The sequence below is a fragment of the Carlito syrichta genome, unplaced genomic scaffold (assembly GCF_000164805.1).
Source record: "Carlito syrichta isolate Samal-C Ts95f unplaced genomic scaffold, Tarsius_syrichta-2.0.1 Scaffold70824, whole genome shotgun sequence".
In the NCBI taxonomy this organism is placed as follows: Eukaryota; Metazoa; Chordata; class Mammalia; order Primates; family Tarsiidae; genus Carlito; species Carlito syrichta.
In genome coordinates this window covers 148,896-175,326 of record NW_007014920.1, presented here as the reverse complement: position 1 = coordinate 175,326, position 26,431 = coordinate 148,896, and the positions used below count along the sequence as shown (strand labels likewise).

Genomic DNA, 26,431 nt, shown 5'->3' with positions numbered 1-26,431 from the left:
CGCAGTGAGACCTCATCTCTACAATAAATCAAAAAATCAGCCGGGCGTGGTAGCGCATGCCTGTAATTCTGGCTACTCGGAAGGCTGAGGTGGAAGGATCGCCGGAGCCCAGCAGGTCGAGGCTGTGGTGGCCAGGAGTGGCCACTGCACTCCAGTCTGGGTGACAGAGTGAGACTCCAACTCAAAAAAAAAAAAAAAGAAGAAAAGAAAAGAAGAAGAATTCATAATCACTGAAATTCACACACATTCACTGTTTTATCATTGAATAAAAGACCAGCAGTCTTTATTTAACAGAACTAAATCTAATATTCATGTAGTTCTATATATTTTTAAGACCAAGATATTTAGGTGATACAACTAGGAAAACAAAAGTAAACACAGGAATGAAATTTTTCATAATTCTTTTGCTGTTGTTTCGTAGATACAGGGTCTCATTATGTTGCTCAGACTGGTCTCAAACTTCTGGCCTCAAGCTATCCTCCTTCCTCAACCTCCCAAAGTGTTAAGATTACAGGTGTGAGCCATTGTGCCTGGCCCACTATATTTTATTCTTTTGGATAGTGGTCTTTAAACATTTTTTGCTTACATTCCTAATTAAAGAATATTTGATTAGCCTAGGCACATAGCAAGACCTTATCTCTAAAAAAAAAATTTGCCAGGTGTGGTAGTGCATGTCTGTAGTCCCAGCTACTTGGGAGGCTGAAGTAGAAGGACTGCCTGAGTCCAGGGGGTAGAAGCTGCAGTCAGCGTGATTGTGCCATGCACTCTAGCCTGGGCAACAGAGTGATACCCCGACTTAAATGCCACAATAATTTGATACCTACCATCATTTACTTAAAATAAATGTGAGCAAGTTTATCTTTAACAATTGGTACTTTTATATTTTCCTATGTCCTCTTTGAACTTGTGCTTTTACTCTTCTTTCCCCATAGAATATATCCTAATATATTTTTATGTTTAAACATTTTAGTGATCATTTATGATGCTTCTCCAGAATAAAATATAGATATTACTTGAAATTGTATCTTTTAATTACCTGTGATCACAAGGCTGTAAAATTCTGAACTGAGCTACCAGTACTATTATTACTAACGCACATTAGTAATAATACACATATATTATTAGTAAAACACACTTTATTTATTTATTTGTTTTTATTTTAAAGATGTGAGGTATAATTCAGGGTTAGGTATACAAATGTTCATTATGCAAGTAACCTTGTTGATGAAAAAACACTTGATTAAACTATATAAAACATTATAAATTTTAATAACTATCATACATAAAAATAATTTTATTAGAAATGCATTTCTGGCTGGGCTTGGTGGCTCAGCTTGTAATTCCAGCACTTTGGGAGGCCAAGGCGATTGGATTTCCTGAGCCTGCAGGTTTGAAACCAGCCCGGGAAACCTGGGAAGACCTCATCTCTACAATAAAAAAAAAAAAAAAAAAATTAGCTGGGTATGGTAGTGCTTGCCTGTAGTTCCAGCTACTTGGAAGGCTGAGGGGGAAGGATCACCGGAGCCCAGCACGTTGACGCTGGGGTGGCCATGGGTGTGCCACTGCACTTCAGCCTGGGCAACAGAGTGAGACTCCAACTCAAAAAAGAAAAAAGAAGTCGGTGGCTCAGCCTGTAATCCCGCGCCTTTGGGAGGCTGAGGTGAGTGGATTGCCTGAGCCCGCAGGTTCGAGACCTGCCTGGGCAGCGAGACCTCATCTCTACAATAAATCAAAAAACCAGCCAGGCATGGTAGCACGTGCCTGTAATTCCGGCTACTCGGAAGGCTGAGGCGGAAGGATCGCTGGAGCACAGCAGGCGAGGCTGCGATGGCCAGGAACGGCCGCTGCACTCCAGTCTGGGCAACTGAGTGAGACTCCAACTCAAAAAAAAAAAGAAAAAAGAAAAGCATCCTTCCACCTCAGCCTTCCAAGTAGCTGAAACAACAGGCGTGTGCCACAATGCCCAGCTAGTTTTTTTATTTATTGTAGAGATGAGGTCTCACTAAGTTACCCAGGTTGGTCTCAAATGCCTGGGCTCAGGCAATCCTCTCACCTCAGCCTCCCAAAGTGCTGGGATTACAGGCTTGAGCCAAAGTACCCAGCAGAAATGCATTTCTTAATGACACAAATTTTTTTCTAGTATATTTATTCATGAATATATATTTCTTATTGCTAATCTGTGAAAAGATTTAGCAAGAATTTGATTCTTATTTTTAATTTTTATAGATTTAACCCTGAGAAAATTTGTTAACCTCAATAGGTAGATGGGAATAGAAAGGGTTTTGTTACATCAATGTCATTCAACTATTTGAATTCCTTCCATTTACATTCCACAAGTTACATAATAACATGTCATCTATATATATATATCTTTTTCTTTTTCTTTTCTTTTCTTTTTTTTTTTTTGAGTTGGAGTCTCACTCTGTTGTCCAGGCTGTAGTGCAGTGGAACGCTTGTGGCTCCTGCAGCCTTGACCTACTGAGCTCAGGTGATCCTTCCACCTCAGCCTTCCAAGTAGCTGGGACTACAGGTGCATGCCACCACACCCAGCTGATTTTTTAATTTTATCTGGGTTCAGACAATCTTCTTGCCTCCACCTCCCAATTACAGGTGTAAGCCACAGCGCCTGGTCAAAATATATTTTTAAACTGACAATTTAGTGGTTGTCCTTCAATTTTGATGGGGGAAAAAATTTACAAAAAAATTTAATCTCAATAATTATGGCTATTCACTTTCTCAGTGCAAAAAAATCAGTATTCTGAAAATCCTCTGGAGTTTTACAAATGTGAACAATACACTAAGGTATGGTTAGAAATGGGTGAGAGGTATCCCTTTGCTTAAATTAGAAAAGGGTCATTGGAAATGATTTTCCGTCTCCCTCCTATCCAGTTCTCCTTCTTGGAAGTAACCACTATTATCAATCATTTATATATTTTTTAAAAATTCCATTCTTCTTTTTTAAAACATAAATTGTAACTTATATATATGCTCTCTACTTTGTTTATATTCTTAATGTACTCTGTATCAGCTCATATAATCTTTCTCCTAGTATTGTCATTTCATTGACAGTTGAGGCAATAATTAAAAGTGATTAAGAGCATGGACTGGAGACAGGCTGATTGGTTTAACAATTAACTTTTCCACTTACTAGATGTGTGACAATGAATCAATTTCTGAGTTCCTCTGTACTTCAGTTTCTTCATATGTAAAATGAGAATAATAATAATACCTACCTTAATAGTATACATGTGAGGTTTAAATAAGCTAATACTTTTTTTTTTTTTTTTTGAGTCAGGGTCTAACTCTGCTGCCCATGCTGGAGTGTAGTGGCACGCTCACAACCACTGCAGCCTCAACCTGCTGGTTTCAGGCAATCCTTTCGCTTCAGCCTTCCAAGTAGATGGAAAAACAGGCGTGCGTCACCACGCCCGGCTAATTTTTTTGTTGTTGTTGTTGTAGAGACAAGGTCTCGCCATATTGCCCATGCTGGTCTCGAACTGGTAGGCTCAGGCAGTTCTCTCGCCTCTACCTCCCAAAGTGCTGAGAATACAGGCATGAGCCACCACGCCAGGCTATAAGCTAATGTTTATAAAAGAGATTAGTACAGTGCCTAGCACATAGAAATGACTCATTAAACATTAGCTAGTATTATAATTAAAATCTGAAGAACAACCATGAAACAGTCTTTTAATAAATTCTATAAATATAAATAAAGCACATTCCTTTGGCTATCACATGTAAACATACCTTTGTTGTAATAATAATCTGTTTTCTTTTTCTTTTAAAGCTTTCTTTAGTTCTGCTGTTCTTGAAGGCCTATGTAGGTACTTTCTTTTTCCTGTGCACTCATAAGTCCAATGTCCGAATTCCAAGCATTTCTGACATCTTACATGTTGCTTATTTGCTTCACTACAGAGCAAAAAATATAACACAAGCCTTAAAATGTTGTCTTGTGACATTTTATGCCCTAAAAAGTATAAACTAGTATAAAATATCTCATTACTAAGCACTCAAGCAAGAAAAACAGGAGTTAATAAAAATTCAAAAATTAAGAATAAATTATAAAAATGTTTATAGGAAGAAAAAAATTTAAAATATAATGTTTATTTTTAAGGTCCAACTCATAAAAATGAACACCATTTTATACTTTATATTATGCATGTTTGATTTAATACAATGAAGTATAATAAGTGGTTAAAAGCATGCACCTTGGAGTAGACTAGAATTAAGTTCAAATTTTGGCTCCTCAATTCTGTTCCACTAATGACAGGCTAGGTAATTGAGACTACTCTCCTACTTCGTACTAGAGAAAACAGTCAAAACCATTTTTAACAATTTGCTTGAGGAACGAAAGCAACAGCAATGGGGTAAAGAATAATCAATCCAAAAAAATTAGTCAGGCATGGTAGCATGTGCCTGTAGTTCCGCCTACTTGGAAGGCTGAGGCAGAAGGATCGCCGGAGCCCAGCAGGTTGACGCTGGGGTGGCTGTGAGTGTGCCACTGCCCGCCAGCCTGGGCAACTGAGTGAGACTCCAATTCAAAAATAAATAAATAAATAAATTCATTAATTAATATATAATCAATCCAAGATACGGAAGAAAATGAAAATCTTGAGTTAATCTGACTCTTGTTAGATGGGGTGTTTCCTATCTCAAGAGGATAAAGCATCATGTATTACAAGCTAGGACCAAAGTTAAGACTCTGAAGGGCTATTCCCTAAGAATAAATCAGACCTTATACAGATTGCAGCCCAGTTGCTAGTCATCTAGAAACTGGAGAAGCTGGACACAGTGGCTCAAGCTTATAATCCCAGCACTTTGGGAGGTAGAGGTAAGAGGATTGCCTGAGTACAGGAGTTCAAGACCAGCCTGGGCAATTTGGTGAGACCTCATCTCTACAATAAATTAAAAAATTAGCCAGGCATGGTGGCACGTGCCTGTAGTTCTAGCTACTTGGAAGGCTGAGGCAGAAGGACTGCCTGAGTCCAGCAGTTCGAGGCTACAGTGGCCGTGAGCATGCCACTGCACTCCAGCCTGGGCGACAAAGTAAGACTCAAACTCAACAAGAAAAAAAAAAAAAGACTTAAAAAAACCGAAAATGGAGAAAACTCTCAATCCTTGAGATTGGATTGAAATATAGCAAAGGGGGAAAAAAAGTGAAAGACTGGAAAGGAAGAACTAAAATTGTCATCGTTTATTGCTAACACATTATGTACATTTGCAAATCCAAAAGAATCTACATATAAAATATTTTTAAATAATTAGAATCAAGCAAGTTTAGCAAGGTCAGCAAACTTTTTCTGTAAAGGGTCAGACAGTATTTTTAGCTTTGCAGAACAAGAGGCAAAATTGTGAATAATATATAGGTACTTACATGAGAGGAAAAAAATTTCCATAAATTTTTATTGAGAAAATTAAGATATAATAATTTGATCACAACTTTATGTAATAGAGATCTACTAATAAGAAGCATAAAATTCTTTTTTGGAGGCTAATATTTCACTTAATTAAGGTTCAAAGTTAGTGTTCCCCATCATCAAGTTGATCCATAAATGTACATATGTAAATAACATTCTTAGCTTATGAGCCTCCAAAAACAGGTAGCAGGCAGGATTCAGTGACCACTGTTTGTGTAACCCTATATTAAATATAAGATCAATATATGAAAATCAATTCAACTTCTATATAGCAAAAACAGTTAAAAACAAATATTTTAAAAGGTGATATTTATATCCAAAACATACCAAATATTTAGAAATCAGGGAAGAGAATGTAAGACATTTATGCAAAAAAACAAACATTACTGAGAGAAATTAAACACCTAAATAAGGAGCTAAATAGAGAGATATGCCATGTTTATAGATTGGAAGGCTTAGTATTGTATGTCAATTCTCCCCAGATTGATCTACAATTTCAAAGCAATGTCCCTCACAATCCCCAACAAGTTTTTTGGATCTGGAACTTACCAAGTTTATTCTAAAATGTTTATGGAAATTCAGAAGGCCAAAAACAGCCAAAGTACCCTTATGAAAGAACACATAGGAAAGATCTGTATTAAAAGACATTGACTTCTTATAAAGCTATAAAAAAGCCAGGCATAGTGCCTGTAATCCTAGCACTTCAGAAGGCCAAGGTGAGGGGATTATTTGAGGCCAGGAGCACGAGATCAGCCTGGGTAACATAGTAAGATTCTGTCTCTATAATACATAAAAAAAAATTAGCCATGCACCTGCGGTGCCATGTACCTGTAGTTCTAGCTACTCGGGAGGCTTAGGCAGGAGGATCATTTGAGTGTAGCCTGGATGCCAGAGTGAGATCTTGTCACATACATATCATACATACATACATACATACATACATAAAGCAAGCTTTGTTAAGAATATTAGAGCAAGGGCATAACCAATTAGCCAATGAAATAGAACAGAAATTGCAGAATTACTTATGTATATATGTACCTTCACATATAGATATATAATATAGTATGAAATTTTAATTTATGACAAACATGGCTCTACAGAGCAGTTTGAAAAAGACAGATTATAAATAATACAGAGACAATTGGTTATACATATGGAAAAAATAAGACTTTACACTTCGCCATATGAAACACTGATCATCACAGCAGACATTGTCACTATTGCTCTGCCCATTATGACCTTCACAACATATCTTTCCTTTAATAAATCTACCTTTCTCAATTAAAAAAAAAAAAGAAAACTGAACATTGATCATAGCTCTAACCAAACAACAAGGATTTTAGAAGATGGTGTAAAAAAAAAATTACATAGATTTGAGTTAGAAATTGTTTTAAAAAAACAAACACAAAAGTACAAATTATTAAAAACTGATAAATTAGTCGGGTGAGGTGGCTCATGCCTGTAATCCCAATACTTTGGGAGGCAGAGGCGAGAGGACTGCCTGAGCTTAGGGGTTCAAGACCAGTCTGGGCAACCTGATGAGACCTCATCTTTGAGATAAATCAAAAAAATCAGCCTGGCATGATGGCATGCACCTGTGGTTCTGGCTACTTGGGAGCCTGGGTAGAAGGATCACCTGACCCCAGCAGTGGAGGCTGTGGTGGCCATGAGCATGCCACTGCATTCCAGCCTGGATGACAGAGTGAGACTCCTACTCAAAAATAAATAAATAAATAAAAATGAAATATTGATAAATTAGACTACATTAAAATCAGTAATTTTTGCTCATCAAAATAAACTATGAAGAGAACAAAAAGGGAAGCTAAAAAGTGGGAGAAAGTATTTGTAACATAATATTAACTAATGGCTTCCAGAGTATACAGAACACTTAGGAATCAATAAGAAAATGCTGTTTAGCAGAAGAATAAGATAAAGTAGAAAATGGAAAGACAGTACAAAAATAGGACTAAGAAACGCAAATGAACAATAAACATGAAAAAGTAGGCATTAGTAATCAAAGAAAAGCAAATTAAAACCCCAATAAAATACACCTACCAGAAAGACTTAAATTAAAAACTGGCAATAGCAAATATCAGCAAGGACATACAGCAAGAGGAATACTATCTGTTGTTGATAAGAACACAAACTAGTACAATCATTTTGGGAGAAAAACTTACAATAGTTGATATACTATATGGTTTAGCAATTCCACTTGTACACAATATAAGTACACAATATAAACCCATGCACAACTATACCAGAAACTATATATAAAAATATTGCTTTTCCTTTATGTAGTTTCTTTTAAGTCAGGGTCTCACTTTGTCATCTAGGCTGGAATACAGTGGCAGGATCAGGGCTCACCATAGCCTCGAACTCCTGGGTTCAGATGATCCTTCTGCCTCAACCTCCTGAGTAGCTGGGACTAACAGGTGCACATCACCATGCTAGTTGTTTTTGATTGTTTTGTGGAGACAAGTTCTTGTTGAGTTGCTCAGGCTGGTCTTGAACTCCTGGGCTCAAGCAATCTTTCCTCCTCAGCCTCCCAAAGTGTTGGGATTTCAGGTATGAGCCATCGTGTCCAGTCTCTTTTATGTAGTTTTTAAAAATTTTGAAATAATCACAACCTTACAGAAAAGTTTTAAGTACAGTTCAAAAAACTATTTTTCCTGAACCATTTGAAAGTTGCCAGCTTAATGAATCAATTCAGAATATTTTACTGCATATTTTCTGCAAACTAAGACATTCTCCTACATAACAATATAACAATCAAAATCAGGAAATTCATGTTGATACAGTCCTACTATTTAATTTTTAGACTACGTTTAAATTTCACTTAATGTCCTTTATAGCAAATTTTAGTTCAGCACTAAGTTGTACTTGTTGTCACGTCTCTTTAGTCTCCTTTGGCATGGAAGAGTTCCTTAGTTTTGTCTTGATTTTCATGACCATGATGCTTTTTGAAGATTACAGGCCAGTTATCTTACAGAATGTGTTTCAATATGAGTTGGAGGATTTGCTTCCAAGCTCACTCATGTGACTATTAGCAGGAGGTTTCAGTTCCTTGCCATATTGACTCTCTATAGTGCTAACTACAACAACATAGCTTTGTCCAGAGTGAGTAACAAAAGACCAGTTGTATTCTGTCACCCAGTCTGGAGTACAGTGGCATGATCATAGCTCACTGTATACAACCTTGAACTCCTGGGCTCAAGCAACCCTCCCACTTCAGGCTCCAAGTAGCTAGGATGATAGGCACACACCACTATGCCCAGCTTTTTTTTTTTTTTTTTGGTAGAGACAGGCTCTCACTTATGTTGCTCAGGCTGATTTCAAACTCCTGGCCCTAATCCTCTCACCTTGGCTTTCCAGAACTGGAATGAGAGGTATGAGTCATCATGTCAGGCCATTTTTGCTAAATTCTACTGGTCACACAGACCAACTCTGATACAATGGCTGTATATAGTGTATCAGGAGACAGAGCTCATTGAGAGCTATCTTGCAGGCTGGCTACCACATCTGGTATTCCTACATTGGTAGATTCAGGTCAACAACTTTGGCAAGAATATAATAGAAGTGATGCTGTATACTTCTCAGGATTTCAATTTGTCTTATTACTGATGATGTTCACTTTGATCTCTTGATTAAAGAGGTCTACCAGACTTTGCAACTATAAAGTTACTTTTTGTCCTTTTGTAATTGTGACTGTTTTAAAACATGTCCACAAATTTTTTGATACTTCTTACTTCAAGGAGAGCCTCATTCCTCTCATCCTTGCATATGACTTGGACTTAGTGACTAGCTTCCAACTCACAGAATAAAGCAGAGGAATGGAGTATGACTTTGAAGACTAAGCCAGGTAGCTGCCATGTCATGAAAATACTCAAGCAGCCTCTATGGAGGTCCATGTAGTGAGGAACTGAGGCCTCCTGCCAATAGCCATGTGAGCGGACCATTTTGGAAGCAGATCCCCAGTTCTGGTCAAGGCTTTAGATAACCACAGCCCCTAACAACATCCTGACCACAACCACGTGGGAGAGCCTGAGACAGAACACTCAGCTAAGTCACTCCTGAATTCCTGACCTATAGAAACTGAATTAATGTTCATTGTTATAAGCCACTAAACTCAAGGTAATTTGTTACACAGCGATTGGTAACTAATAATTACCTGTGGGCTAGTATTTGAAAGTTCATAAATATCCTGCACCTCATTAAATGTTTAGTTCATTTATTTATCAGTATAGATCAATGTTTTTTCATTTTATTCAATGAGTTATAATCCGTCATTTATATTGATCTCCTATTTCCCAGATTTGGTTAGTGGAGCCCCTTCAAGCTGGATTTTGTGTCCTTTTGACAGGTCTCCTTCGTTCTTGAGTACTTACTTGCTTTCTGGTACATCAAACAATTCTAGGCTGTTTATATTTTCTCTACAAAGTGCTGGGAATACAGGTGTGAGCCACCACACTCTGGCTATCTAATATTTTTAAAACCATTAATTCTCGAAGGCCAAAGTGAGAGGATTGCCTGACCTCAGGGGTTCGAGACCAGCCTGGGCAACTTGGTAAGACCTCGTCTCTACAATTAATCAAAAAATAAGCCAGGCATGGTAGCGTGCACCTGTAGTTCCAGCTATTTGGAAAGCTGAGGTGGAAGGACCACCTGAGCCCAGTAGGTCGAGGCTTTGGTGGCTGTGATCATGCCACTGTACTCCAGCCTGGGCAACAGAGTAAGACTCTGACTCAAAAAACAAAAGAACCATTAATTCACACTAACTTTACAGAGTGTATTCAGTTTTTCTCCTCTATATTTTCTTCTTCAGTGAGAAACCTCTTGGTCCCATTATTCTAATAGATTTACAGTTTGGTCAGTCCCCCTTATGTAGCTAACTGCTTCTTGTTGCCACTGCTTCCCCTCGCCTATGCCCTCTTTACTTCACTTCACCTGGGATCTGCCCCACACTGTTACCCACCTTCCAACATACCTTGCACCATTTGAACACGCTCCTCACTCAGCTTGGACTCTGACTCCCATTGCCAGGCCAGACCCCCATAACATGGACATGTCTCTCTTTATACTCAGGGTCTGATACCCTGTACCAAATTACATCTCTCCATACTGTGTGTGTGGACATTCTCTCCATTCAGGTGACAATTTGTGCTTAACTGTCCTATGTGGACACCCCTTCACCCTGCTTGGAACATGACATCCTGCACTGGACATCTCTACTACTGGATGCCCTCTGTAACCTGCTGACATTGCAAGTCAATCTGTGCCCTTCTGGGGATGCCCTCCTTACCTCAGTTTCAGTGCTAATATTCCAATGTCAGGTCAAACTACAGCATGGACACCAAGTTTACTTGATTCCACCAAATGGCTTTTTTTTTTTTCCCCTAAGGCGGGGCCTCACTCTGTTGCCCAGGCTGGAGTGCAGTGGCACAATCATGGCTCACCACAGCCTCTACCTTTTGGACTCAGGCAATCCTTCTACCTCAGTCTCCTGAGTAGCTAGGACTATAGGCATGTGCCACCATGCCCAATTAATTTTTTGCTTTTTGTAGAGATGAGTTCTCACTATGTTGCCCAGGCTGGTCTTGAACTCCTGGGCTCAAGTGATCCTCCCTCTTCAGCCTCTCAAAGCACTGGGATTATAGGCATGAGCCACTGAGTCCAGCTCCAATAGCTTTTAGATTGGATTGTTCAAGAAAGGAAGAAGAACTACAAGAATGCTTTTAGCATAATTTGTAACATCCTCAAAATTGGAAATAACATGAAAGTAGGTTGGAAATTTGTGGTAGAATAGAATACAGTGGAATACTTCATAGTAAAAAAAAAAAAAAAAAAAGAACAAACTATAGCTTCATTAATCTTAGATGGATCTTAGATACAAGAAGGATTACAGGCATGAGCCACTGTGCCTGGCCCAGCAAGCTGATTTTTGAACTGCAGTTTCCTCTTCTAAAAAATATGGTACTACCTACTTAACTAGGTTATTGAGAAAATTAGCTGAAACCACAACCATGGCTTATACTTACTATGTACCAAGAATTTAACAAGTACTACTTAAGCATGAACACTCCCAATCATTATATCAATGAATTTGAGAGCAATATCTCTATTCTATATATTGGGATATGTATAAAGCAAGCAGAAAGGTATCTGTCATAAAGTAATACACAAGTAAATGCGAACTATTATTACTAGTCATATTAGTCAATCAGAACAATATGGACCAATGACATTACATTTTAATTGAGAAATTACAACTTTCTCAAAACATGGCTGCATGATGAGATGCTGAATTCTTATTATTGACCTAGAGCAGTCATATTTTTATCCCTAGTCAACACATAATTCATGTTTAGTAAAAGTTTGTAAAATGAATAACTGTGGAAATGAGCAAGGTTTTAAAATAACATAAACTGTTTAATATACTTTGGGCCAGATTGTATACTCTTGAAAATAATTTATTTTAAGCATTTATCCAAAATTTAAGTTAATACCAATTTGGAAAATTAATGCTTCAGGTAAGGAACTAAGATAGAATGACTTAGGTAAAGTATTAAAAGATATTAAAACTCAACTTTTTGCCTAAAGGTAGTTCTTAAGTTTCAACAAACAACTGCCAGAATCATGACTATATCTTTAGAGCTTATCTGCATATGTAATATTAGAGCACATTTTAAAGGGCATTAATCATAAACAATATATGGACTTATTAGCTATTCAGGGCGAAAAAAAGAACTACACGTTTGATATAGATACAATTGCAATCTGCGACTCAGAAATAATTGAAAAGATAATGTTGTAAAAAATATAAAATCACAGCCGGGCTCGGTGGCTCAGCGTGTAATCCCACACCTTTGGGAGGCTGAGGTGAGTGGATTGCCTGAGCCCGCGGGTTCGAGACCCGCCTGGGCAGCGAGACCTCATCTCTACAATAAATAAAAAAATCAGCCAGGCGTGGTAGCGCATGCCTGTAATTCCGGCTACTTGGAAGGCTGAGGCAGAAGGATCACCGGAGCCCAGCAGGTTGAGGCTGCGGTGGCCGGGAGCAGCCACTGCACTCCAGTCTGGGCGACAGAGTGAGACTCTGATTTTATATATATATATAAAATCACAACTCTCATACAAATATAAAATGAACATATGTCAAAGATTTTATTTAATCATTAATTAATGAGGGAGTCAGTAGACCTTGTAACTGCTTCAGAAGAGAGTTCAAACAACACACTACATGGGCAATCAGTAACGCTGAAATGGATTTATAAATAGTTGAAAACTGGTCAGTAGACACCGGGCAATAAGTGATTACACTGCATTTGTACAGGCAAAACTCTTCCACAACACCATCAGCTTCCTACAACTTAAAGACACATGAAATAGCTCAGATAATGAAAGAAGCAGGGCCTCACAGAGTCACAAAGGCAGGAAGGGCGGACTAGACAGGACACTCAGTAATATCTTTTTTTTTGTTTATTTAAAAGCCTTTCATAATTTTTCCTAACAATGAATTATCTGGGGGAAAGAGGGTGATAGTTTTTTTGAAGCTCATAGGTTATTTTCACAACGAAAACATTTTTTCATTTATTTATTTATTTTAGAGGCAGGGTCTCACTCTGTTACCCAGGCTGGAGTGCAGTGGCACAATCAACAGCTCGCTGCAACCTCAAACTCATGGGCTTAAGTAATACTCCTACCTCAGTCTCCCAAGCATCTATAGGTTTTATTTTTGTAGAGACAGGATCTCACTTTGTTGCCAGGTTGGTGTTTTCTCAATATCAAGAAACTCATAGCTTGAGATCTTATTCATAAAAATATCAACCATCAGTCTTTCTGGAGTTTTTGTTGTTATGGGACATTCACGATTAACATTCATATGACATTCTCATGATTCACAAGCCTACATGATTAACATCATCTATATGTATGTTCTAAACACAAACCACCCCTAAAAATACTGATCTTCCATATAGACTGATGAATTAGACAGACTTATAATTTCAAAACAAATAAGATTACCATTTCCTTCTACCCAAAATACCTAAGTTAAGGCTCAAAGAAGAGTTTTAATGGTACAGACTTTTTATGTGAAAATGACCTTCTTTCATACCAAAAATATTAGGACATGTCTGCCATACTGGCAAAGTTTTTTTTTTAAATTTTTTAATTTAATTTAATTAATTAATTTATTTTTTGAGTTGGAGTCTCACTCTGTCACCGAGACTGGAGTGCAGTGGCCTCTCCCAGCCACCGCAGCCTCGACCTGCTGGGCTCCGGCGATCCTTCCACCTCAGCCTTCCAAGCAGCTGGAACTACAGGCACGCGCTACCACGCCCGGCTAATTTTTGATTTATTGTGGAGATGAGGTCTCGCCAAGTTGCCCAGGCGGGTCTCGAACCCACGGGCTCAGGCAATCCACTCACCTCAGCATCCCAAGGCGCAGGATTACAGGCTGAGCCATCGAGCCTGGCTGGCAAAGTTATTTTTTAAATGCCTATCATTGGTAAAGCTGGAGAATGGGCACTCTGTGTATGGACACTGCTGCTAAGAATGTAAAGTGTCACAAACTTTCTGAAGCACAATTTGGTAATATGCAACAAAAATCTTAAAAATATGTATATTGACCGGGCACGGTGGCTTAGCTTCAATCTCAGCACTTTGGGAGGCCGAGACGAGAGGACTGCCTGAGCCCAGGGCTTCGAGACCAGTCTGGGCAACTTGGTGAGACCTCATCTCTACAATAAACCACAAAAAAACTAGCCAGGCGTGGTGGCATGCATCTGTAGTTCCAGTTACTTGGGAGGCTAAGGTGGAAGGATTGCCTGAGCCCAGCAGGTTGAGACTGGCCATGAACATGCCACTATACTCTAGGCTGGGCAACAAATAATGAGAGTCCAACTTAAAAAAAATATATATGCAAAAAACAGTAACATAAAAGATGATCATCTAGCTAGAAAACCCCTAAGATTTCAAAATAGAGCTACAGAACCAATAAATTAGTAGGGTCATCCAGGCTCGGTGGCTCAGCCTGTAATCCCGCGCCTTTGGGAGGCTGAGGTGAGTGGATTGCCTGAGCCCGCGGGTTCGAGACTCGCCTGGGCAGCAAGATCTCATCTCTACAATAAATCAAAAAATCAGCCGGGCGTGGTAGCGCATGCCTGTAATTCCGGCTAATCAGAAGGCTGAGGCGGAAGGATCACCAGAGCCCAGCAGGTCGAGGCTGCGGTGGCCGGGAGCGGCCACTACACTCCAGTCTGGGTGACAGAGTGAGACTCCAACTCAAAAAAAATAATAATAAAAATAAAAAATAAAATAAATCAGTAGGGTCAGAGATCATTATACAGAAGTCAACAGTGTTTCTATTATCAGCAACAATTGAAAACTAACATTTTATTTCATTTTTTGTTTGAGTTGGAGTTTCACTCTGTCGCCTAAACTGGAATGTAGTGGCATACTCATGGCTACCACAGTGTCAACCTGCTGGACTCAGGCAATCCTTTAGCCTCAGTCTTCCAAGTAGCTGGCACCACAGTCATGTACCACCTTGTCTGGCTAATTTTTTTTATTTATTGTAGAGATGAGGCCTTGTCAAGTTACCCAGGTTAGTCTTCTCATTTCTGCCTCCCAACCTGCTGGGATTACAGGTGTGAGTCACTACACTTTTAAAAAAATAAACATGATCATAATACTTAGGAATAAATCTGATAAAAGATGTACAGGACCTCTACCCTGAAAACTACAAAATATCAATTGCTCCCAAAAAACCACCAACAACAAAACTGCTGGGCATGATGGCATGTGCCTGTAGTCCTAGCTACTTGAGAGGCTGAGGTGAAATATTCACCTGAACCCAGGAGTTTGAGGCTGGAGTGAGCCATGATCATGCCACTGCACTCCAGCGTGGGCTATAAAGTAAGATCTTGACTCAAAACAAACAAGCAAAAGATTGATTGCTAAGAGAAATTAAAGACCTAAATAGAGAGATATGCATATCTCTGAGTCAGAAAATTCAATACACACACACACATTTTTTTTTTTGAGTTGGAGTCTCACTCTGTCATTCAGGCTGGAGTGCAGGTGGCACGCTCATGGCCACCCAATGTCAACCTGCTGGGCTCAGGCGATCCTTCTACCTCAACCTTCCAAGTAGCCAGAACTACAGGTGACCACTAACACACCCAGTTAATTTTTTGATTTATTGCAGAGATGAGGTCTCACCAAGTTGTTCAGGCTGTTCTCAAATCCGTGGGCTCAGACAATCCGCTCACCTCGGCTTTCCAAAGTGCTGGTATTACAGTCTTGAGCCACTGTGCCTGGTCCCAATATTGTTTGATGTTAATTCCTCACAAATTGATCTGTACATTCAGTGCAATCCCAATTGAAATCTCAGCAGGCTTTTTGGTAGAAATTGATAAGCTAATTCTAAAATTTATCTGGAAATACAAAGAAACAGGGTCAGGCATGGGAGTTCATGCCTGCAATCCCAGCACTTTGGGAGGCCAATGCAGGAGGATTACTTGAGGTCAGGAGTTTGGCAACACAGTGAGATCCCGTCTCTACAAAAAATAAAAAAATTAGTTGGGTGTGGTAGTGTGCAGTCCTAGCTACTTGGGAGGCTGAAGTGGGAAGACTGCTTGAACCCAGGAGTTCAAGACTGCAGTAAACTATGATCACACCCCTGCACTCCAGTGTGGGCAACAGAGCAAGACTGACTCTAAGAAAAAAAAATCTAAAATACTCTGAATAACTCTGAAAGAGAACAATATCCAGGGACTAATACTACCTGATTTCAATATTTATTATAAAACTACAGTCATCAGTAACAGTGTGGTATTGGCAGAAAGACAGACAAAAAGATCAATAAAATAGAATAGAAACCAGAAACACACACACACACACACACACACACACACACACACACACACACACACACGCTTTTTTTGACAAGAGTATAATGGAAATTTAGTGGAAAAAATGTCTTTTCAACTACTGATACTAGAATAATTGTATAACCACATGCAAAAAGATAAATTTTGGTAAACAGTTTGGCAGTTTCTTACAAAGTTAAATATATACTTACCATATGACCCAGGAAAACCACTCTTAGGTATTTACCCAAGAGAAAGGAATATGTTCATTTAAAAGTCTACATGTGAATGTTTAGAGCAGTTTTATTCATAATAATCTCAAACTAGAAATAATCCAAATGTTCTTCAACTGTTGAACAGATAAACTGGTATATCCATACAATGGAATACTATTAACAGTTTTTAAAAAATGCCCTATTGGGGCTGCGCTTGGTGGCTCAGCCTGTAATCCCGTGCTTTGGGAGGCCAAGGTGAGTGAATTGCCTGAGCCCACAGGTTCGAGACCCGCCTGGGCAACTTGGCAAGACCTCATCTCTACCATAAATCAAAAAAAATTAGCCGGGCGTGGTAGCGCACGCCTGTAGTTCCAGCTACTTGGAAGGCTGAGGTGGAAGGATTGCCGGAACCCAGCAGGTCGACGCTGTGGTGGCCAGGAGTGGCCACTGCACTCCAGTCTGGGTGACTGAGTGAGACTCCAACTCAAAAAAAAAAAATGCACTATTGATACATGAAATAACTTGAAGGGACCTCAAAAAACATTAAGTTGAATAAGTTGGATTCAAAAGGCTATGTACTGATTCTATTTACATGACATTCTGGAAAAGGTAAGATTACAAGGTCAGAAAAAAGGTGGCTTTCACAGCTATTTGCTCACAAAAGAAAAAAAAAGAAGAAGAAAATAGGTGGCTGCCAGAGCCTGAGGATAACGTAAGGTCTTACCTATAGAGAGACATGAGGAAATCAGTGGAAAGACAGAAATTTTCTATATCTTGATTTTGGTAGTAGTTACATCACTATATGAGTGAAAGGGTGAAGTAAAGCAAAGCAACTTAGCTAAAGTACAGCCATTTTAATACTGCTTTAGCTAAGTTGCTTTGCTTTACTTTGCTTTGCTTTACTTTGCTAGTTGTCTGTCCCATTCCCTACTTCCTAATCATTAGCCAAGGACAGAACCAGTTTTCTGGAGGGAGTTATTAATAATTGTTTTGTAGCCGGGCTCGGTGGCTTGGGAGGCTGAGGTGAGTGGATTGCCTGAGCCGGCAGGTTCAAGACCCGCCTGGGCAACTTGGTGAGACCTTATCTTTACAATAAGTCAAAAAATTAGCCAGGCGTGGTAGTGCGCACCTGTAGTTCCAGCTACTTGGAAGGCTGAGGTGGAAGGATCGCCGGAGCCCAGCAGGTCGAGGCTGCGGTGGCCGGGAGCGGCCACTGCACTCCAGTCTGGGCGACTGAGTGAGACTCCAATTAAAAAAAAAAAAAAAAAATTGTTTTGCATCTCGCAAGTATGTCTATTCTAGGCCTTTATTTACCAGTTACACAGGCCCAAGCTGATCTAACTGCAATCAGTCTTTCGTGACTGCACACCAGTACACCAGCGGCTGAAGGACCTGAAGTCACAGGACTGGTTGTCTTGACAACGCCAAGAACACAAGACCGGTGTTATCAATACTTAGGAATGCAGCTGCTGGAGATTTTTACTCTGTACAAACTTTAAAAGCCCTCCTTGCTCAAATACTGGGCTGCACTGCCTCTAACTGTCAGTCCCACTCTCTTGAGTGGAATAAAGTCTTTCGCTTTACCTTTGCAAATCTTTGCTTTATTCCCATGGCACTCAACCACACTGCCCAGTTTACCCTAACAATAAGTCTGTTGGAACTCACAGAACTATACATTAAAAAGGACAAATTTCACTATTAAATCTCAATAAACCTGACTTTAAAAAAATGTTCATGCCATATGCAGTGGCTCATGCCTATAATCCCAGCACTTCGGGAGGCCAAGGTGAGAGGACTGCCTAAGCCCACAGAGTCGAGATCAGCCCGAGGAACTTGACAAGACCTCATCTCCACAATAAATAAAAAAATGAGCTGGCATGGTGGCACGTGACTGTAGTTCCAGCTACTCGGAAGGCTGAGGCAGAAGGTCACCTGAGCCCAGCAGGTCGAGGCTGCAGTAGCCATGAGAGTGCCACTGAACTCCAGCCTGGGCAACAGAGTGAGACTCCAACTAAAAAAAAAAAGTGTTCATATAGGGTCAGGTGCCATGACATGCACCTATAATCTTAGTACTCTGGGAGGCTAGGTGGAAGGATTCCTTGAGGCCAGGAATTCCAAGACCAGCCTGGGTGACAGAGGAAGAACCTGACTCTTAAAAATAAAAAATGAGCCGGGCTCGGTGGCTCAGCCTGTAATCCCGCGCCTTTGGAAGGCTGAGGTGAGTGGACTGCCTGAGCCCGTGGGTTTGAGACCCGCCTGGGCAGCGAGACCTCATCTCTACAATAAATAAAAAAATCAGCCGGGCGTGGTAGCGCACGCCTGTAGTTCCGGCTACTTGGAAGGCTGAGGCGGAAGGATCGCCGGAGCCCAGCAGGTCAAGGCTGCAGTGGCCGGGAGAGGCCACTGCACTCTAGTCTGGGCAACAGAGTGAGAATCCAACTCAAAAAAAAAAAAAAAATGTCCATACAATTTGACCCAGAAATAACAATGCAAAGTTTTCATAGGAATAATTATAGAAAGTACAATATGGTTTTAAAAGTAAGCCTAACTATTCAACAACAAAGAAAATGGCTAAAAAGTTACTGTGTATCTATAGAGAATAAACATTATGAGACCATTTAAAATGTTATAAATTGCCTAAAAGGTCATATACTAAAATGTAAACAATGATTATTTTCGGTAGGATTATAATACTTTTTTTCCTTATTCACAATTATATATAAAATGAGAAGAACAGAATCAAAACCTAAGATACTCAAGGGGTAGGTAATAGACCTTGTACCTACTTTAAATGTGTCTAAGTTACATGGCCCGGGTTACATACTGAGAGATTTTTCAGTACTATTGTACTGCCACTGATAATCCGAGGAACTGTGGCAAACAGGAGTAGTACTGAAAGACTGGAGGTAAGGTACACGCTGTTTTGATTTTCAAAGCAGGAAAAAAGATTCCACACATTAAACCAGTGAGCTTGACTGACATCCATTCCAGACAAAATTCTGGCTGGATTTACTTATGTATTAATTATCAGAGTCTCCCTATGTTGTAGGCTGGTCTTGAACTCCTGGGCTCAAGCGATCCTCTCACCCTGGCTTCCCAAAGTACAAAGTACAGGCATGAGCTGCCATGCCCAGCTGTGGTTGGATTTATTAAATCCACTTAGAAAAGTCATTCACTAGGTATCAAATTATTTCAGACTAATATCCTTATTGCTTTGGGGGTATTTGTATTTCAATAAGACATTTTAGAAAGTCTCTCACAATATCCTTGTGAACAAGACAGAACGACTAAGTAGATCAGCTGAATATCACAGACAGAGTTCTGTTTAATGGATTAAAGTAAAGACAGTCATGGGCCGTAAATGCAGCGTTACGTAATTTTGTCTTTATAGGAATGTCAAAGTGTACTTACACAAACCTAGTCCACTAAACACCAATGATATATGGTATAGCCTATTGCTCCTAGGCTACAAACTTGTATGGCATGTTACTGTCCTGAATACTGTAGGCAATTCTAACACAATGGTATTTGTGTATCTAAATAAAGAAAATGAACAGTATAAAATATTTTAAAATGGCACACCTGTATGGGGCACTTAATGTGTATGGTGCTTACAGGACTGGAAGTTGATCTGGGTGAGTCAGTGAGTAGACACTGAATGTAGTACTACATTCACCCTCTACTAGGACATTACTGTACACTACCATAGACTTGGTAAATACTATATGCTTAGGCTACACTAAATTTATTTTTAAAAATTTTACTTTCTTCAGTAATAAATTAACCTTAGCTTACTATAACTATTTAATTTTAGAAACTTTTAAATTTTTAAAAACTTTTTGACTTTTGTTATAAAAATTAGTTTAAAACACAAACATATAGTATACTTGTACAAAAAATATCTTTTCTTTATATCCTGATTCTATAAGCTTTTTTCAATTTTTAAAAGTTTTTGAGTTGGGTTTGATAGATCATGCCTGTAATTCCAGTACTCTGGAAAACTGAGGCAGGAGATTTGCTTGAGGCCAGGAGTTCGGGACCAGCCTGGGCAACACAGCAAGACCTTGCTTCTACAAAAAAATTAGAAATTAGGCCAGGCTTGGTGGTTCAGCCTGTAATCCCAGTACTTTGGGAGGCCGAGGTGAATGGATTGCCTGAGCCTGCAGGTTCGAGACCAGCCCAGGCAACTTGGCAAGACCTTGTCTCTATAATAAATCAAAAATTAGTCAGACATGGTAGTACGCACCTGTAGTTCTGGCTACTTGGAAGGCTGAGGCAGAAGGATCGCCAGAACTTAGCAAGTCAATGCTGGGGTGGCCATGAGTGTGCCACTGTACTCCAGCCTGGGTATGGAGTGAGACTCCAACTCAAAAAAAAAAAAAAGAAAAAGAAAGAAATTAGCCAGGCATGGTGGTGTGCACTTGTATTCCCAAGCTACTTGGAAGGCTGAGTTGGGAGGATCACTGAGTCCAGGAGTTTGACACTACAGTGAGCTACGATTCTGCCACTGCACTCCAGCCTGGGTGACAGAGTGGGACCCTGTTTCTAAAAAATAAATAAATATATAAAAAGTTTTAAAAAGATGTTAGTTAAAAGTTTCTTGGTTTTTTTTTTTTTTTACTTTTTTGTCAACAATCAAGATATACGTACATTAGCCTAGGCCTACACAGGGTGAGAATCATTAAGACATCACTAGGTAATAGGAATTTTTTAGCTCCATTGTAATCTTATGGGACCACCATAGTATATACAGTCTGTCACTGACTAAAAGGTAGTTATGTGGCACACCACTGTATATAGAGATCCAGTGATGGCCTGCGTAGTTTGAACCTGAGTTTGGTCATGCTCAACATTTTTATAAATGATTTGGATGAAGACACAAATGTGCATATTTATCAAACCTGCAGTTGAGACAAAGCTGACAGGGATAGCTAATACGATGGATAACTGAATCAGGATCCAAAAGGTCTTGACAGGCTGGAACTCTGTGTCGAATCTAACAAGATGAAATTTAACAAGGATAAAGGTAAGTCTGATACTTAAGTCCAGAAAGTAAATAAAAGACAGGGGAGGCCTGATGTGATGGCAATTCGAATGGAAAACAGGGTTTTTAACTGACTGAAATCATAGTTTGGGAAGTCAAAAGAATGTAGGGTCTAACTTAAATATTATTTTCATTTCAGCTCAACATACTTTTTGATAGATTCGAAAAACAGGCCACTTCAAGGGGTAAGTCATTAGTGGAAGTCTTCAAGTCAAGTTAGATGACTATCCTGGATGCTGAAGAGACTAGTGAAATCCAGTAGAGGGTTTAGTAGAAGAAATGACCCCAATTAGTGCCAAAATTCTACAATCTACTTACAAGCGGGTAAATGTAATTACAAGTTACAAGGTGAATATAATTTCATTCCAATTGATTTAAAGTAGATTGATTTAACAGTTAAGTCCCTGAACCTTCTACTAAATGCGAGCTATTTTTAGGCTCTTCCCTCCCCGCTTTTATCACTTCTCTTTCCTCTATTAGTCCAAAGACTTTTCTTTTAAAGAATGACAATAGTAGTTTCTCACTTCTCATAACTAACTTAAAAATTATTTTAAACTTCTTATTATGGAAGTGATATATGCTCCTTATAACAAAGTTAAAACTTTTTGATGAATGTAAGATGAAAAGTTAAGGCTGGGGGTGGGGACATAACATCAATAAGTGTACTTGATCTCAAACCAGGCAAAGTGGGGATCAAAGGGAGGCCCAAACTTTACCTGTATGAAGTCCTCTTATATACCTAATCCTGAATTGTACCCCACATCTTTACGATAAAATATATTAAAAAAAGAAAAGTTAAGGCTCCACTTCTGCTTTTCCCCCCCCAAATATATCCTTAAAACTTTTCTGGACTTCCAGTGCCTCTAAACCAACGCTCTTCTTTGACTCCCCTGAGGGTTCATATTCTGTATACCATAACAGTTTTTATTATATACCACAAGTTTTCTTCCCAAAAAAACCAAACTCCTAAATGTAAGATTTGTCTTTTACTTCTGCATAGCTCATGTACAAACTAAAGGCACACTGTAGAAACAAAAATTTAACTTTCTGATACGCCTGAAACAAAAAATGGCAATATTAAGTCTATTTTCACTTCACATTTACCGTGAACATTGGCTAGTTTTGCCAATCCAGCATTCACTTACTTCCTCTGACCTACCCATCGAGCTCATCATTGGTTTATGGTCATCCATTCGATTGTACTGGGAGGAGAAAGCAATCTCTAAGTCAGTCAGAGCTTCACAATCCTGTAGGCATGGTTCAGGGTTGGGCATGTAATCCAACTTGGTTCAGTGAAGTGCAATCAACTTGAAGCTGAGAGAATATAAGACTCTAGATTCTGCAGCTACCTTGGGACCAAAGGAAAGAGCTACCCAAGTATGGAGCCAACAATCAAAAGAGCAAGTCTGAGAAACAGACAGGCAGAAGTGGGACCCTAGTGACATCATTTAGCACTCCTGTCAAGTATTATCACCACATTCTTAATTTCAGAACTGATTTCAAAGCCTTCTTCCTCCACCATGTTTACTACTCTGACTCTCTAAGTCTTTATCTATATATTCAAGGAACTCTTCTCATCAACTCTTTCCTTTGGTCCCAAGGTAGCTGCCTGAGTGGTAGAGTAAATGAAGAGAAGGAAAGGGGTTCTTTCAATTATATACAGAGAGCGCCAAAAAAAGTATACACATTTTAAGAAAGGAAAAAACTATTAAAATTGTAGGATGAATACAAGTCATGTTTAACTTCTGCAATTACAAGAGATGCTCAAAGTGGTTATGGCTACCATCAGCGTCCAGACACTTATGAAAAGTACTTCGAAAAGTAATATGTAAAGAACATCTTTTAAAATGTGTATACAGGCCGGGCTTGGTGGCTCAGCCTGTAATCCCAGCACTTTGGGAGGCCGAGGTGAGTGGATTGCCTGAGCCCGCGGGTTCGAGACCCGCCTGGACAGCGAGACCTCATCTCTACAAAAAATCAGCCGGGCGTGGTAGCGCATGCCTGTAGTTCCAGCTACTTGGAAGGCTGAGGCGGAGGGATCGCCGGATCCCAGCAGGTCGAGGTTGTGGTGGCCGGGAGCAGCCATTGCACTCCAGTCTGGGTGACAGAGTGAAACTCCAACTCAAAAATAAAAAATAAAAATAAAAAAATAAAATAAAATGTGTATACATTTTCCTGGCACCACCGGTATACACAATATATATAATTATATGTATGTATTATCGACTTTATATATAATTATATGTACATAATCATATGCCTGCATTTAAGCTAGCAAATTGTAATATATTATAGATGTGCAAATGAAATGACATGAAATGCTTAATGAAAAAGCGGCAGATGTTGTTTGGGTGTGCAGGTTGGAAGATGAAAAGCTTTATAAGAAAGTGGCATCTATGATGACCCCTGCACTATCCGTTCAATGCAAATCTCTTGTGCCGCGCTTCTTTGCTCATTAGGCACAATGGACATCATTTAGTTCTTAAAAACTAAGTTCTTTCCAGCCTCAAAGCAATTTATACCACTGTCTGGATGCTCTCAAGACTGACTCCCTTCTCACCCTTTCAATCTGTTCAAACGGCACCCTTCAGAGAAGCCTTTTCTGTCCAACCAACCTCGTGTGCCTTTCCGTCTTTCCATCACAACGCTCATTTCCTTCAAAGCTCTTATCACCAGCTGTATTTACTTAACTTGTTTAGTTGGTCTTTATACCCAAATTCTGGCACAGAGCAGCATATACTAAACAAACAAATATTTACTGAAGGAAAGAATGAGTGCCAGAAAGTGAGATGATAGCTCGGAAGAACAGTAGGCATCGTAGGCAGGCTGTCCGGCAAAGCGCTGGAAAGGAAACAGGAAAAGCCAGCTGGGCTGGAGACTGAACAGGGAGCTGAAGGTTTACGTCGGCTAGAGTGAGGGTGTCGGACCAGGTCCTCAGGCTTACCCTGGACACAAGTGGGGTTGGCGGAGGGGCATAAACCACCGCGTGACCAACACCTGGGCGTTCCTTTCGGGAAAACCAAACGCGACGTTCTCTTCAGGCCCCGCTCTGGCCGGTCCCGCGGACCTAGCGCGACTGCCTTCCGCGAAACTGCTCATCTGCGGTCACCAAACGTATCATTCGGGCCCCGGCCTTTCGGGAGCCAGCAGCGTGTTCGAGAAACGGCCACCGCCCGCTGGTCCCCGCAGGGGTCTGTCACCTGCCCGCTGAGGCGCGTCTCCCCGCCCCCAGCCCGCCCGCCGGCGCGAATCGAACCCTCACTTACGCTTGTCTCCGAGCAATGAGCCGATGCATGGGAGTCGCCATCTTAGCGCGGCCGAGGCCCGCCGCGCTGGGTTTTGGGAAACTCCTCGGAGCGGGCGGGGACGTCGAACCCTGGCGGCCGCAGACGTGGGCGGGGCCCGCCGGACTTCGAGCGACTCGGGGGCGGCCTCCGTGGCAGCATCTTGGAGGCCGGGGATGGGGGGTCGCAGGTGTGTGGTGTCTCCGGTGTGGGCCTTAGGTTGTCGGGCCCGACAGGGTTTTGAAGGATGATTACCGGGAAGAACGTTATCTGTGGAGAATGAGAGGAACATGCTCACACGAGGAAACCACACACACACACACACACACACACACACACACACACACACGAATGAAACTGCAGTGTTCAGAAAAATAGTCTGAGGAATAAAAAAGAAATAAATGAGTTGAATGGGACTGAGACCATTTTGCAAACCATAAAGTGCAAACATATGTTAATTTATTTCTATTTTTTTTGTGTATTGTATTTCACAGGGATGTTATAGGGACCAAATGTGATTATATAAGTAAAGCTGCTTTGTCAACTGGAAAATAATTATACAAATATTTCAGTATATATTAGCTGCATCTACAATCTAGTTCATGTTGCTATTAATCTCTTAAACCTACATTCTTTATATAGACGTTCTGAAGTGTATATACCCCAATGTGTGTGTGTGTGTTTGTGGGTCATCCATTCATATCCATATTGATTCAGTTTGTTACTGGACTAACAGGGTCTGCGCTGTGGTTGTCGACTCTTGTGTCCCTTTTCAAAGAATTGAAAATGCAACACAGTAAATTGCCAGTGCAAGCAATAGTTTTTTGAAAGCAAGTGTACATTCCATGCAGCAAGAAAGACAGAGGTGGTTGTCCAAGAGGGAATCAGCAGCCCTAAACTAACTGTGGGCTTCTGTTTTAAGGAGTTTTTTATTTCCTTTTTCTGATTCTTCTCCTGTCAATCTACCTTTTTTCATAATTTGATGGATAGGTCTTGGGTATGGTATTACCTTTTGGACCTGTGCATGTGGGTTTCCCATGAATGCCTGAGCAAAACCCATGTGTGTATGTGTGTATGTGTGTATGTGTGTGTGTAGGGGGGAGGTTAAAACCACAGTGCTAATTAATGCTAATAATATGGTAATAACTCAAAGGTTATAAGAGTACAAGCTTAAACTTCCAATACACATTTGTGCAGGTCTGGACCGTCCCAGGTGCACAAAGTTCTACAATAGTTAGGATGCTGTAACCACCATGGGACACAGACACTTTCTATCTAGAATGAGGGACTTGGGGAGGGGTTTGGCCTGAGACTAGGTGGTCCAGGTGTGGCTAGAGACAAGGTACCCTCAGGGATGGGCCCCTCCTGCTCATGTCTAACTGCTACCTAACAAATTAATAATTATTTAACATTTAAAATGCTTTAGGGGCTGAGAATATAGCATTGAACAAACAAACTTTCTACAGACAATAATCAAAAGCTATGTTCAATGAGTACAAGTACTTTAAAAAAATAATTCAGGGCCATTGCCAGGCTATTGCCATCATTGCCTTGCTAAGCTATGGGAGGCCATGTGCTCTTTGAGCTATGGCCAGGTCAT

At 40.1% G+C, this 26,431-nt stretch overlaps 1 protein-coding gene across 2 annotated transcripts in view; it reads right to left on the bottom strand.

The window, feature by feature from the left end:
* The window catches only part of ZCCHC10 (zinc finger CCHC-type containing 10), a 29,899-nt gene extending 4,982 nt beyond the window's left edge, over positions 1–24,917 (bottom strand). The window contains exons 1-2 of one of the 2 annotated variants that reach the window (XM_008052462.1): positions 24,814–24,917; positions 3,748–3,909 (exon numbers count right to left, since the gene is read on the bottom strand). In XM_008052462.1, coding sequence (XP_008050653.1) covers positions 3,748–3,909; positions 24,814–24,854 — 203 coding nt within the window. In that variant the 5' untranslated portion in view covers positions 24,855–24,917. The remainder of the gene's footprint in view (positions 1–3,747; positions 3,910–24,813) is intronic. The other variant, XM_021709517.1, reaches the window with a different exon arrangement.
* Between the last annotated feature and the right edge of the window lie 1,514 nt (positions 24,918–26,431).